Here is a 15,857-nt window from a genome sequence, read left to right as displayed (position 1 = left end):
CCTTTAGGCCACTGTTAGTTCGTGAAATTTCTAAGCCAAACAAACCGAAGTAGACGCTGATTTAAGACCACAGAGACTCTGGCCATAAAAGTTGAATGTAATTTGTCTTTTATTAAATGACAACGAAAATGAAATAAACAAGCGCTGGACGCGACTTTTGAGAAATACAAGTATTCTGGCGCAGACACATAAACAACGGAGACTTTGTTTACGGACGGAAAAATAATGAACATTATTTGAACTGCGTATTTGGACGGATATCGAGACGGACTCGAGCTCCACTGAATATCGTTAAATTTAAACACCGAAAAGTTTTCCATGCTGACCAACCACGCGTCATATGAGTAATGTGCCGTCCAAGGCACGGACGCGTCAGCACAGCTGGAATGGTATTTCCCCAAAGCCCCCAAAGCCAGTCCCAGGCGCAGGTCGAGGCCCAGATCGGATCAGGCCGGCTATAGCATCCCAGCCAAGATCCAAACAGGTTTGGACTGAAGCTTCTTCTAGCTCTGGCTTCTGCTTTTGCTGCGGCATTTGCTTCTGGCTTAGATCGATCAGAAGACCGGCTCAAAACAAAGCAACAGCTGAGCGAACTGCTATCTGATCGCTACGTAGCCTCGGCGGAGGTGTCAACGTAACGTAGGCCGCGAGGAGAGACACGACAAAGACCCTAGACGGGTTCGCTCGCGCTCCCCTCTCGCACTCGCACTCGCACTCACACTCGCATTGGCACTCTCACTCTCTCGCTGGCCTTTGGCAGCTCTCCCTCTCTAGATGATCTTACTAAACTAAAGCCGTACGTTACCTGGTCGATCGCATCACGTCCGTGTTTTCATTCATAAGCGAGCATTGCTAGCGAATGGACGCCAACGCGCTTAGGCCCAAGTCCAGCTACAAGATACAAATAAGATAAGATACAAAGGGAATTCCATGATCCAGGAGCTGCAGCAGCAAAGGCCATCACTAGTTTTTAAGTGCCGCGGCTGAAAAGATCATTTGAAATATTTCAAGCAAAGTGTAATAAATGTGCTAACAGAAAACGAACGAGAGTAAAAGTACAAGTAAAAGTAAAAGTAAAAGCAAAAGCAAAAGCAAAAGAAACAGTAAAATAAACTTAAAGACTCGCAAATCAATATATTTATGTTCCCCGAAGTACCCAAACACAAACTGTTATTATGAAGGACTTTGGCAAAATGTTTGCGCGACGTTATAGTGCAGTTTGTGTGAGCGATGAAGAGGCCAACGCCAACGCCAGTGGCCAGCAGCAAGATCAATCGATGCCGATGGCAACAGGATCCAGCATGTGCGCGTTGCCTGAGGCGGATCCTGCCGCCGCCGCGTCCGCTCTAGCCGCTCTGCAGAGGGCCCAGCGCCGGAAGAGCCTAAAGGCGAATCGATCCATGAAGCCGATGGACATCCTGGGCAGCTTCTTCAATGAGCCAAACCAAGGCAAACGCAATCGAGTTCCCACACGTAAGTTGCAATAATTCGAGTACTCGTAAGGGGCCACTCTTAAAGCCCTCGAGCTGTAGTTGTTCTATGCGATGCGTTCTATGACTAGAAATTTCTACACGGCATCCTCTTCCGCCAAGTGCTCGTGTGTGCTCGTACTTCTTCTTGTGCTGCCTCGGGTTCGGGTTCGGGTTCGGGTTCGGGTTCGGCGTCTGCTTCTGTGCGTCTGAAGATCATTTGGAGCTGCATTAATTATGAAAAGTTGTTGTCCGAGGCGTTTTTAATCGCGTGCTTTTGCCACATGCGGAACAAATAAACAAGAAACGAAACGAAACGAAACGATACGATACTATGCGTGCCGCTCACAAAAAGCCATCGAAGCTGTTTAGCATAGCACTTTATGTTTGTTGTTGCATTGATTAGCAAAATTCGAAAATGAACAACAGCCGAAACCGATTCGACAATGACATAGTTTGGTATGAAATCTTCTCGAACTATCTTGGCGAAGCTACCAGCCAAGCAAGATCGGAAAGAGCGGTCCCAAAGCATTTGCGAATCAATTGCCAGTTGCCAATTGCCAATTGCCAATTGCCGATGCAGTTAGACCCTGAACTTGACCATAACATGCTCGTAATCGAGACAAATGCCACCTTCCATATATGTATGTTTGTTGGAGCCGTGAGGCAAGTTCAAGTTTCGAATTACAGCCGATCGAAATATAAAGCCAGCGGTCTGACAACTCTGGCAGTAGCCGCCGGCAAGGGGGCGACGCGACAGCTATGTACATAGATATGTACATACATACATACATATGTACATACGTATCATCGCCGACCTCTGATTGCAGCTGGCGACCTAGCTGTGTGCTTGTACATACATACCTACATACATACATATGCATGCGGCACAAACGAAATTCGGCAAAAACTTTACCTAGAACACAAATCTTGATTACTCGTATTTTCGCAAAAGTCGCAAACAGCACGAATTTTCGCACACTTTTATTAGCAGAACGCGATATGTATATTCTGAAGAAAAGTACAAACACTTAATAATTCTATGCCAAGAGATACACAGGCGCACACAGGCATCTACTCTACGAGCATGTGCACCCCATTTGCCTTCAAGTGATGTGAATATTGGCTAAAGCATTCGTCGAGTACTTCCTGATACTTTTTGTCCGATTTTAATTAGAGAAATTGAATGTGTTATGGCCAGAGTGATGTTGTACTGCAAATATATTGTGGAGTGATGGAGGTCTGGGAATAATTTTGATCTGTAGTTCAGTTTGCCAATTATTTATTGATACGAGAGCCTAATCGACTGAAAATTGAGACCGTTTAGCCGATACTTGAATCAAAATTAAACGCTGAACAGAGCCCTCTACTCCGGAACGGAAATCACACAGCTTTAATTAATAGACACGGGGTCAGGGTTCAGGTAGGGTAAGAGCAATTATTGTTTGATTTTCACAATTCGTTACAAGTCCAAGAGAACCGTGTCTGCAATTAAATCTTTAATTGTCTGTCTTTTGCCAGAACTCCTCTTCTTTCTGGAAGTCAAACATCCAACACGTTCTCTCGTTGAATTGAACTTACAATAGGGCCTACGTAGATACACATGTATCTGCAAATTAGCATATTATACGTACTCGTATGAATGTATGGCTATGGCTTCAGTTGAGATGAGCTGAAGTGCGTATGTAGAGTGTGTAGCTAAATGAATTTATGCACAATCGATACGTTTGTAGGTACGTACAACCACATAGTTGCCGCTGGCTGCCAAAGAACAGGTTGATATGGAGATATGATATGATATGGAGATCAGTTTGGCCAAGAGCATTGACACGGGCCACCAAAGTCTATGAATCAGACCCCATCAGTCCCCCGGCAAAGCAAACACACAGAAGAATAGTCACAATTGGTCGACCCCTCAAGACACCGTTCTAGCCGCAGAGTCCAGAGATACATACATACATAGTCGTAGGGGAATTGCAGATGCTTCGCTATTCCACGAGCAGAGTGCAATGCAATGCCAGAAACTGGACTCGGAGTGAACAGAAGACACAATGCAAATGAATATTCGGTCGCGATTTAATTCGGAATTTCGACGGCCTCACACTTATTGTTAATTTGGGGGCGCTCCCAGCCCCAGCCCCAAGCCGAACCGAACAGACAAGTTTCGCGCCTCGCTCGCATAAATTGGCCGGCGAACAAATGTGATGTGGCTTGTTGCGGTTATCAAAGGCAAATGCTTTGCCTCACAATAAATAATTTCAATAAAAAAGTGCCTGTTCATGGCCAAACAGGATTATCGGATGGGTTTTATTTATACGTTATACGCTATACGCTATTCGCTATAAGTTATTTTTGTTCTTGTTCGACTTGCAAAATTATTTATGCAAAAAAGCGGACACATAGATAATTCCGAAATCACAAAGAAGACACCAAGAACACACGCGAAATGAAATTCGAAAAACTGAATAGATCCCCAGACATTCATTCTGCAAACACACCATATTGATTGAGACGCATCAAGTTATGGGCAGACGGATCTGGCGGTGATTAAAGAGAAGGGAGCTAGCTCCACTGGGTGGGCACGGTGGTATGCGTATGTTTAAGTGGCAAAACGAGTTTGGGGCATGGCATCCATAATTATAATTATTGGGGGGCGAGTTCTAGTTTGCGCTTAATTTCGAAATACCCCACGCCAAAGGCGGGTGTGCAGGGGACGCAGCGGACAACAAAAATCGAATGAGCCCCACTAAAAAAGTTTGCCAGCAATTGTGACTCAGCCCTGGCCAGAGATGGCGACATGTTGCAGCATCCAGCATCCATCTGCTTACGATGCAATCAATTGGCGGCAGCTTTGGCTACACCTGTCAGCAGTTTCAAAAGCTCAATAGAAGCTCTTCAACGCTCCAATGCTCCAATGCTCCAATGCTCCAGCGCTCCAGACCATCCCTACTCTTAGCGTATGGGGCCCGGGGTAATTCCCCGCTACCTCAAGCACAAATATTGCCAAATCACCGTTGAGCAAACAGAGATCTCTAGCTGGGGACTGTGTGCTGGATCATGATGATAACTGTCAGTGAGCAATAAAAGTGATTCATGGCGTGAAGAAGAAGAGGTGTCCCACGGGGATGCCAGGCAGAGAAGGTGCTGTAGACCCCGATTCAAATGGGTTAAGTGTGCGAGGTGAAGCAACCTGGAAGTGTAGTCGGAGGCGGAGGCGGAGACGGAGACGTCAGAGCCGTCGGAGGCAACAAGTTCAAGAAGTGTCTCCATCAGCTGCCACTTTCACTTAGCATTTTGTCAAGTAACCTTCGTGCTGGATGATTCAATGACCTTTGATTGGCTGACGTCATCGCAATAAATCTAAATTGTCTGAAGACCCCAATCAGGTTTCAATGATGCTGACCCGCAAAAAAGTTTTGTTGTGGCCGTTAATCGCCGAGCGGAGTAGACAGGAAGCCCCGCCACCATCCCGCCCCCATTCAGTCAGCGTTCTTGCAGCTTGACGAGAGCCAAACAAAAGACTTCAGGCACAAACTTGGCACAAACTCATTCGAGTCCACCCTTCTCTATGCTGGCCCTCCCCTAGAGCTCGAAGCCGAAGCCGAACCCGAACCCGATCCCGAACTGAAGCGGGTTCGCGTGCACGGCGTGTGTGGAGTGCCAATGGAGCGCCGCATTCCCACGAGCAGGGCCAGCTCGGTGGGTGGCAGGCCACAACAGCTGGCGGTACGTGCCCGGCAGTCCAATCAGAACTCTCCGAAACCGATACGAGTATTTGGCAAAACAAACAAAGCAATTAAACAAAGAGCCACACAGCTCAACATAATTTGCATGTACAGGTACAATTTCAATAAATACGAGTATGTACTCGTACATCTGTACGACTGTGCGACTGTGTTTAAATATAGCCGAGTTCTTTGTTCATCATTTTTGACGTTTGCATCTAGCCACAAATATGAAACGGTCTCCATTGCATACAAAGCGATTAATTAAGTGGGAGAGATGTGGAGTGGTTGCAGCAATGCGACCGTCGAATACCCTCACGCAACGGAATCATAGGTTCCATGAGAGTGACAGCTCGGATTGTGGCTGATTCCCCCCTTCAAATCATGGTAGGACCAGGTGATGCTGCTATTGGGCAAGGTTGGGGGGAGACGGCAGCTCGTCGAACCGCATGCCATAGCCAAAGCAACGCCCTCGGGGCCATTAAACACCACTTCAAAGGAAATGATAGTTCCCGAGGGCCCATCGGGCCCCAGCGAGGCACTCACTCTTAGTTTGATTTTGACTCTGGGCCGGTTAACACTGCAGATACGAAAGCCCCCATCCTCATCTCCATCATGACTGTGGTACGCCGCCATATGCGGCGGCAGTCGATGAAAGACTTTCTGGGCGCACTGTACTCGCACCGTCGCTTCTCGCTGGAGAAGCTCCGCCACTTCCAGCAGTTGCGGAACCGACGCCAAGTGATATGTAAGCCAGAATCAGAACCAAGCATACGAATCCCAGCAGGAATACAAGTTAGCCGGGGATCCGGGGGCGGGTCCGAGGGCGGGTCCGAGGATCTTCTATTCCAGAAGTTCCAGAGAGTCGCTCCGCTCCGCCCAACCAAGGCCACACTGATACTAGGCAAGCAGCAGCACAAATATTTGCCATTAAATACTTGAATAGGGGAGTGGAGGGAATTAAGCTGTGAAAGGAAAATATGTTCCAAACTGGTTGCCGCATAGAAGGGCCTACGACGATCCCCGCAGCAGGACAGGACCCAGAGATCGTTGAAGTATATGGAAGGGAAGGTGAAGAACACGAACAAGAGAACAAGTTCAAAGCCAAAGCCAAAGCCAACGTCAAAGTCAAAGTCAGAGTCAGAGTCAAAGCCATTACCACAAGGAACACGAGACAAAACAACAGAACGACCCGAGCAAGGCCACAACGAAGTCGATATGCTCTATGCGGTCGATCGCGTCACAAGTGGTTTGCTGTGCTGATTCATCGATGTATCAGATCTCGGCCTATTGCCAGACGATTTGTTGTGTGCATGAGTTATCGTATGTGTTTCGTTAATCAATTACGCGAGTTATAAGTGGTTCGCAGTACGGGATACGGGAGTTCTGGGAATCCCACAGCTGAGGCAGCTAAGAGGACTAATAGTGTCCGCTCGGCAACAGGCCCATCGAGGCCCTGCACTCCGAATAAGTATACACATCTTTCTTCATTTTTATAGAGTAGGTATCTCATTAAGGCCCAAACGAGTCGAGGCCCTAGCCAGAGATCAGTAAAATTCCAGTGGAGTGCACAACACACCTCTCTCTGACGGCTGACGGAATGATAATCAGCAGCAACCAGTTCTGGTCTTATGGTGGGCACCTTAAGAAGGCTTATTTTATCGGCAGATCTTCTCGCATCACGTGTCCTAGCCACGCATTTAAGTATTGGATTTACATGCATATGGCCACAATAGATGAGATACATCGCTGCAGATGCAGATGCAGAAGCTGCCTGGGCATCGGGAGAAACGGGTGTACGGGTGTACGGGTGTACGGGTGTACGGGAGAAACGGGTGGACAGGTTAGCGGGTTGGTCAGGTTGTCCATTTTGCGCACTCTCACATGACCATAAGCATTTTGCTGTTGACGTCGTGAATGCTGTTATTCTGCTGCTATTTCAATGAAGACATTTATATGCACGCATTCAGAACTGACGGGCATCGTGACTAATAGGCCATAAAATTCAAATATTTTACACTACGTACACGCTAGAGCCACATATGTACATATGTATGTGACACATTGCACAAGACGTACATATGTAAGTACATATCTCGCACTCTCTCGTACGGTCTCTCGCAGTCAGCAGGAGATCAGCAGATCAGCAGATCGGCAGATCGGCCTAATCGTCCGATCAGCTGCTGTCTACAGCTGTCTGCGTCTGTCATGTACGGCATAATGCAGTTCCCTGCAATTAGCATAACTCATGTCAGAGAGGCGTAAGAGTGTCGCGAGTGTCAACAGACTCCATGCGGCATGCCACTGCGCGTCTCAAGGTCGACTTTAGCGACATGCAAACAGGAAAGAAAGGCGCTACACTGCAGCTTCATCCGTAGCTTTCTCGAATGCGAAACGATTCAAGTTCAGTTGAATACATATTTGTATATGTACATACCATACCCTGTACATACCGGGCCGTGCAAATAATCGATCTTTCTGTCGAGAAATGCTCGGACACTCGGAGTATCATTTCGGAGTAGACCGATCAGAATACATATGTGTGTACAATGACGATCAGTTTTGGAAACTTGGACGCTAATATTCTATGAATATTCTATTTTTACCTTCCTCGATTTTCGCGTGTGGTACACGTGCCTGGCTGTTTATGCATAATGAAATTGGATTTTAATGAACTTAATGAGGAAATTTATATGTATTGAACGATCTTTCATATTGTATCTCTCATTTTGCAGGCGCATTTCTGCTTCTAGCGATTGGGTTTTTGGCCATAACAACGGCGGTGCTGGTTAAAGTATTTCAACCCTACGATTTGATATTCAAATGGGTAAGTCCAATAAACAGAAACTAAAGCTTTTAACTGCCGGCCTTAGCCTTTGTCAAATTGTTTGCCAATTATGTGAGTATGCCCCTATTGGAGGCCCGCGACAGAGCCCAGGCCCCCAAACCGCAGAGACGCAGAGGCGCAGAGCAGCCTTCGGTGCTGGCACGTACCTTCATAAATGCAGCTCGTTTAGGCGCCTGCAAGTTGGCAGTTGGCGCGTTCTTGAACTACTCGGGCGACAGCTCTCTGAACTCTTTCGACGCTCTCTTTGCAGAAGTTGATAATGGCTGACAAGGGCGAGATCTTCAATCTGTGGGCCCAGCCACCAGTCGATTTGTATATAAAAATCTACCTCTTCAACATAACCAACGCCGAGGCGTTCCTGGCCGGCCGCGAACAGCTCAAGGTGGAGCAGGTCGGTCCCTACGTGTACAAGTAAGTTATCCGCGAATTTGTTGGAGCTTTGACGTAATTTTGTACTCACTCGGCGGTTTGATTAGGGAGATAATGACTCACGAGAACATCACGTTCAATGAGAACAACACCATGTCCACAACCCCCAGTCATCCCCTGGTCTGGCAGGAGCATATGTCCGAAGGTCGTCGCGAGGATGATGAGGTGATAATGCTCAATATTGCAATGCTGGTGAGTACGAGTATATGTTGATATCTCATATCTGATTGGATGCTACTATCATGTTAAGGAGAACCTTCTTCAGGTAAAAGGCAGTAGGTACGGGGAGTCCAGTGAAGATTGCCTGTCATTGGCATTAGCATATTCAACAGGTTCTGTCATTGCGGCAGACTCGCTCCAATGAGATGTGTATAATCAAGCTCAGAAGCTATACTGGAGGAAGCTGCTTTACGTCACGAACCACTTGTGCAAGCCTTCTGAAAGGCTCTCCCTCTCTCCCTCTCTCCCTCTCTCTCTCTAGAGTGATGTAATTTTCCGTCCCAATTATGGCTTGTTCATTCACTTGTAATATCCCGTAATAGAGTAGGTGGGCCCTATCGATATCTCCATATGCAAATTGGGAGACACAAACAGACAGTACCCAGTAGACAGAAGACAGTAGCCAGTAGCCAGTACACAGTACACAGTACATAGTACACACACAGAACAGAAAAACAAACAGCACAGGCTGTGCGATCGCGTGCCGCGCACACGATGAAAAATACTCATTTCCGCTGTGTGGAGCAGCATGAAAAAATCAACAACGAGTACTCCTCTCGAAGCAAACGGCGGAGTGGGGCAGTGGCAGCAGCAGTGGGGCTCCCTGCGCGCATTTAGGTCAATAAACGATTCACATTAACAGCCTCTACAGCAGCGCAAAAAAGTACTGGAAACCGGCTAAATGGCGGGCAATTAATTAGCGAACAAAGGGCCTGGCAGGGCAGTGTCTGCGGGACATCTAAATTTACTCCACCGATGAACATAGAGGAGGCTGGATACTGGATACTGGAGACTGGAGACTGCAGACTGCAGCCTGGAATCATTGCCTTAATCGATAGCTGGGAGGGGGGCGTGTTCGCTTTGTCAAATGATTGGCAGCAATTTTCTCTGACGTTTGACGCTCGGGTCAATTGCAAATCGTAAACAAATTTAATATGTATATGCACCTATAAAAACTATAATTAATTGTCGTCTTTGCGATGTTTCAATTACAAGTATTCTAAATTAGCATAGAGCTAAAGTCGCTTAATTTATGCCTGATTCCCTGCTTCTAGGTGATGATTAAGGAGACAATCAACTGCAAGAAGTAAAGAGTGAAGAGGGAGAGGGAGAGGAAGGGGGAGAGAGGGGGAAGGGATCCGGGTCCAGGTCCAGGTCCAGATCCAGATCCAGAGCCCGAAACGTTGAATAATGCATAGGGCCTAGTTTGTCGATCAGTCAATCAATCCATCAATCCATCCCGCAGCACAGGAAATACGTAATTTGTATTAATTAAATGTAATATTTATTGACTGTAATAGCCTGCAGTAACGAGCCGCTGAGACCGATATTAGATACTATTAGAACCGGGATGGCAGTTACACACATGAACCTGATACTTTATACCTTATACCTTATACCTTATACCACATGCCTGAATCACAACTGCACTTTATCTGAGGAATCTTAGCACGCGAATCATAGATGCTGTACGCAAGTGTCTGGCTTCGAAGCGTAACATATCCATTTACATACGTGTGTATATCCTTTTTCAGGCCATCTCCCACCTGACTGCCAGTCACCCGTTCTTCGTTCGAATGGCCCTGAAGACCCTCTTCGTGAGCACTCAGGCGGAGCCCATCGTTCGTACCACTGCCAAGGAATTCATGTTCGGCTATCCGTCGGCATTGGCCAGGCTCGGCAACACCTTCCTCCCCAACTGGATATCCTTCGAGAAGGTCGGGCTCATCGATCGCATGTACGACTTCTCCACGGATTTCGAGACGTTTTACACGGGCGTGCCGAACCCGGCACTGTCCGGCCTGTACGCCACATATCGCGGGGAAACCACTCTGCCCCAGTGGGAGGGCGATCACTGTAGCAACATCGAGTACGCCTCAGACGGCACTAAGTTTAAGAGCTTCATCGAGCCCAACGAGACGGTCAAGTTCTTCAGAAAGAGCATGTGCAGGCCCATCAATTTGGTAAGTTTTCAGTGCTATTCCCAGGGTCGGAAGCGTAAACTAATTGTTTGAGAATTGAATTGTGAATTTTGCAGTATCGTGTGGGCGAGCAGAGAACGTTTGGAAGCCTGAAGGGCTATAACTATGTCTTCGAGGACAACGCCTTTGACAACGGGGCCACCAATGAGGCCAACAAATGCTTCTGCCGCAAAGGTAAGACTCATGGCGTTATGTCACTTTGTATGTCAGATTGTACGAGTATTATTTAAGAAATCTCTTTCCAATTAATACTCGTAATTGCCGAGTCTCGAGCACCAGTTCCAGTTTTCCACTGGCATTACTGCAGTTAATTGAGCTCCGAGTACTCGAACTCGTAGCATATTTTCCAGTTTGTATGGAAAGTTTCTGTTTACTAAAGTACAAAATAAAAAAATTCCGTAAAATTGAGGCAGTGACGCACGTGCGGACCACGCGTGCCGCCTACAATATGTATTATTATTTTTTTTGTTATTATTATTTTGCTTCTGTATTTTGCAATTTTAAGCTGTGTGCCTCAGACAGAGACACGCTATTAGCAACAACTCTTGGGAGTACTCTTGAGAAACGTCTAGGAAACGTCGCGGATTGTCATGGAAAAGTTTGGGCACTGTTGCTCTGTTGCTTGGGGCGACTGGGGACGGGGGACTGGCGACTGTTGTCGAGAATTGTTGACTCACTCCTGTAACAATCCTTGTCCTGCATCTCTCTATTCTCCACAGGTGACTGCCAGCCGGTGGGACTGATTGACGTCACTGACTGCTACTACGGCTTCCCCATCTCCCTCAGCTTCCCCCACTTCATGAACGGCGATGTGGGGCTGCAGCAGAATGTGACCGGCATGAATCCTGATCCGGCCCAGCACTCGTCGGCGTTTGTCATACAACCGGTAGGTGATACACGATCCCGACCTTGGCCTGGCCAAAATTCTCGTACGAGCAAAAACTGGAGTGAATGCCGCATTGCCGCCTTGCCGCCTTGCCGCCCGTTGTTCTTGTTACGGCTTATTTCGCAATAACGCGGATACTTTCGATGTGTCAAACGAATCATCAGTGTCACAGTGACTGGAAGCTGCTTGACTAAATGAAAAATGCCAAAAGGAAGGTTTCAGTAGGAGTTCGTTCGAATTAAATGTCATAATTAACTCAAAGTAGCGATAGTTGAGGTGCCCCGTTATTCTGTTGCCCGTTATCTTTCGATTTCCTCTTCTTCCGACCAGATTGGAGAACTCAACTCAATTTGAGGCTGTACGATGTACTCGCATTTACATTTCCGGCTAATTAAGTAATCGTTAAAACTGGTTGATTGGCACGATTTAGCCGCTTTTCAGCGGAATCTACAGGAAGTCAATATGAGACAGGCGGGAGGTGTAGAGCAGTAGCTACTAGCTTAAAGGCCACGAAACATAGGTAATATGTTCTTCCAACCATGGATTCCAATGCAATCCCAGACACATCGAATGTGCACAAGTGCTCACTGCTTCCGCTCAACTGTCCTATGTTCAATGGAACAGTTAATTGCCTGATTAATTTCAATATCATGGCCAACTGAGCCTTTGCCTTGGGTCTCACACCCACCAGCCAGATGACTAGTAGTTGGAGTCGGAGCTGGAGTCGCTGTCCAGCTCTTAGCGCCTCGGAATATTATCGAATCAGAGCAAGATTTGATCAATTGATCAGTCAGTCAATAGCAATTTCGCCTCAAGTTTTACCGGTTTTTCGAAATGAAAAATACAATGAATAAACCATAAGCAACAAAACGGAATACGAGTAGCAACAACACAACAACGGCAGACGGCAAAATTCGCGAAAAATTCGATAAATCACTAAGGACAACTACCACATCGTACATGAATGTAGCCGTATGCCCAGGCCTACATTTAAGCGCAATTAGCCAAAATTAGGCCAAGTGCAGCCGAAACGGTGTCGTACTTGGAACCCACCATATATTTACTCACAATTTTAGCTTTTCGTTATTGTCAATTTCAGGAATCCGGTCTACCACTGTCTTTGTCCGTGAAAGTTCAGATCAACATGCACTTCAAGGATCTGAGCAATTTCCCGACAGTCGCCAGGTTCAGCCACCTGACCGCACCGATGCTTTGGTTCGAAATTGTAAGTACTAACCCGGAGTACACATATCTATAGTATGATACATACTATAGTATCATCTGGAGCGCGGGACTGATCTATTCCGTCCTTTTCAGATGATGCCCAGTCTGCCGGACTCACTGGACTCGAGATTCAATTTTTACCTGAATATCTTGCCGCTCGTCAATCCTCTGGGCTTTTGGATTGCTCTAATTATGGGCGTGGGTCTCTTGGGCTACGCCATTACGAGGGCCACCCTCCACATGTCCAGCTATGCCCGCCAGGCAGCCAATATCTCTGAGGGAAAATACGCCCGAGCGAATCTTCTTCAAAATCTAACGGGAGGTGCCACCAATCAGGTGTACAGTCCTTGTGAACTCAAGTTGATAGACAATTCGGCGGGTGCCAACAAGCAGCATGTGATCGGACGATCCACTGACGAGGACTTGGCCTTCCAGGAGCGTCGTCGCAAGTCGGCATACGCTCTGGACATGGAGCCGGCCCTGTCAGACGCAGGAGAAAGCAGCGACGAGGGCAACGAGTGCGATACTCTCACCTTGAGCCGCAACTCCACGACATCCAGTTCTTGCATAGAAATCGAGCACTGCAATGAAGAAGACGACATCTGCATAGAGTGCTTCGACGAAAATCCTCTGGATTCAGAGCTGGCCGCGAGGACTGCGGACGGGGCCGAGGCCAAGCATCAAGTGAGTGAAGCTTTCTGCTGATTAAGGGGGTACGGGTACGGGAATCGTGTAAGAAGTGGTCTTAAATAGGCAAACGCGGCCGCACTTATGCCAGCACTGGTCGGTTATATCATTTCATCTGGAGAGCCACCGCCTTGTAAGGAAATCGACGCCAAGCCGTCTAACATGTCTGCGGCGGGCGTTGATTATTCGAATCTGTTGTTTATAGACGAATTTCTTGGCACGTTTAATGAAATACGTTAAGACAACCAGTCGGCAGCAGTACTCGTAAATGAATTGATGGTTTGCAGACCAAACCCGTTTTCGGTCCATCGACAGTCCGTAATCTGCGGACCAATTTCGCACACGGCACGTTCTGAGGGGCCAGCGCGGGAATATCTCATAGCTGTTGGATAACATTGATATGTTAATTAACCGGAGTGCTTTCTTTTCTTCTTTTAGTTGGCCGTCAGCTTCGTCAGCAGCGGATTCGCCAGCTCGCCCTCCTCTATTCAGAGCTCCAGCTCCCATGTGAATTTTGACAGCAGCGATGGGAAAGGCTGGGTGCCCTACGCACAGCCCCATCAGTTTGGGGGAACAAGCCCGAAACACGTTTAGGATTTTTAGTTGGCTGGTAGATTATGTTGTCGGTAGTTTTAGGTTCATCGTAGCGTCGTATTTCGGGCATATTGGGCATCAACATCGCTGTTTTGGTTTTATATAGCATTTTATTTAGTGTAAATAATATAAAAGCCAAGTTGCTGTTTTAATACTGTGATAGCTTTAGAAAACAAAAAAAAACGATAGTCGTTGTCCAAATTATCCAGGAAGAACAGAACCCATACATCCTATGTAAATAGCCAGTTTTCGATACCATTGTTAAAATTAACAGGGGTATGGTATGGCATTGTTTATGTACATATACGAAATTTTAGTCTTAGCCGTAGTCGCCTCCATGAGGCGACAACCATAATTTGAGTTTAACTATGAATTAAAGCAAATTACACGATAAACATCAGTTAGTTGCTCAAAATAGCTGTGATGTTGCATTGAAGCAGAATTTAATAAGCAGGACTGTACGTTTTGCTCTAGAATTGTAATTGTCTTAGTTTTAGTGATGTAATACTAATAATAAAAGCGACATTTTATTTAAAGTGGAAGGAACTGCTTTTTTAAGTTTGAATACGATTTATTGGCGCCTCTAGCGATAACAAAGTATCGTTGTGGCCTATGGAAATTCTACTCTCGCAACACTGTTTTGTTCCCCAACTCTTCTCAGTATATGTTGCTGGGTAGAAAAGAGGCGCAACATCAGTTGGATTTTGAAACGGTAAGCCGAGGGCAGCGACAAGGCTCTGATCTGCGATGGTAGCACCTGTGACAACTGTGAGAATGTCCACGATGAGGTCGTGTCCCAGTTTCCCATCAACAAGGTGAGTGGAAAACCATGATATCTGCCTAAATTCTTAAACTAACAATAGCCTACTCCACCTTCCCACAGCTTTGCATCGGCCAATTTTGGCTAATTCTCGACCATTGTCAGAATGGGAAAGTTCTTTTTTCCGGTAACCTACGCCTTTGCAAAGTACGCGGACAAGGAAACGAAACCCAAACAAATAAGCACGGAAGCAGTCAAGCCCGATGGCAACACTAAAACGTCTTCTACATGGTTATGGAAAAGCGAAAGTCCACCAATATATTCCCTGAGGCAACTCCTGTTCTTATTGCGAAGTTGCTAGCATCTGGCTATCCCCTTGATGAAACAGCAGTCAAGTTTTTAGCGGAGTATAGTACGTTCAAACAGTCGAAGAGCGCGAGAGGCATCGGGATCCGTGTACGTCGGAACAGACAGCTCGCTTACTTGCATACCCAGCCGCGAGAAAAGGAGCTCAGTTAAAGGTTGAGTGGCCCAGATCTTGCGGGACCGGAAAGCCTGTTTCCAGCTAATGAAATGAAACAAGAAACACGTATTTAAGGATATATTTATTTTATATTTAAGATTTATTTAGTTATGGAAATATACTCATTCCAAACCACCCAAGAGGTCGAGTTTTTGGTGCGTTTTTTTTAAGCGGTGTCCCTAATCCACTATATACACTTTCAAGGCGGGGCTTTTTTGTTGCCGTAAAAAATCTAGATCGTATCTAGATGGGGGAAATCCCACAAAGCTGGAAAATCCCAATTGGCATTTGAAACGGCTAGCCCATTGGCTGGGCAACCATCGCAGACAATAGCCATTAGATTGTCTGCTAGGCCCATATCCACAGTGCTTTGCAGGACGATACTTAAGGTTCAAAGTTCTAATAAGTGGTGCTAAAAGCAAAAACACGAAAAGGTATATTACCTTACCTATCGAAAGTACTTCTAATATCATATTAAAGATCATGCAGCACCAGTGCTCTTGCCGTGGCA

The 15,857-nt window shown here is 46.6% G+C and overlaps 1 protein-coding gene across 1 annotated transcript; it reads left to right on the top strand.

Annotated features, from left to right (window-relative positions):
• The first annotated feature begins 863 nt into the window (after positions 1 to 863).
• Positions 864 to 14,458, top strand: LOC6597921 (scavenger receptor class B member 1). The gene is made up of 10 exons (XM_002023057.2): positions 864 to 1,473; positions 7,930 to 8,021; positions 8,293 to 8,453; positions 8,519 to 8,663; positions 10,226 to 10,654; positions 10,729 to 10,846; positions 11,392 to 11,558; positions 12,658 to 12,783; positions 12,876 to 13,466; positions 13,908 to 14,458. The coding sequence occupies exons 1-10, from the start codon at positions 1,176 to 1,178 to the stop codon at positions 14,061 to 14,063; spliced, it is 2,283 nt and encodes a 760-aa protein (XP_002023093.1). The 5' UTR covers positions 864 to 1,175; the 3' UTR covers positions 14,064 to 14,458.
• Positions 14,459 to 15,857: the final 1,399 nt, after the last annotated feature.

This window comes from Drosophila persimilis, unplaced genomic scaffold (assembly GCF_003286085.1).
Source record: "Drosophila persimilis strain 14011-0111.01,24,50 unplaced genomic scaffold, DperRS2 tig00000124-arrow-pilon, whole genome shotgun sequence".
NCBI lineage: Eukaryota > Metazoa > Arthropoda > Insecta > Diptera > Drosophilidae > Drosophila > Drosophila persimilis.
The sequence above is the reverse complement of the archived record's forward strand: the minus strand, read 5'-3'. Positions and strand labels throughout refer to the sequence as shown.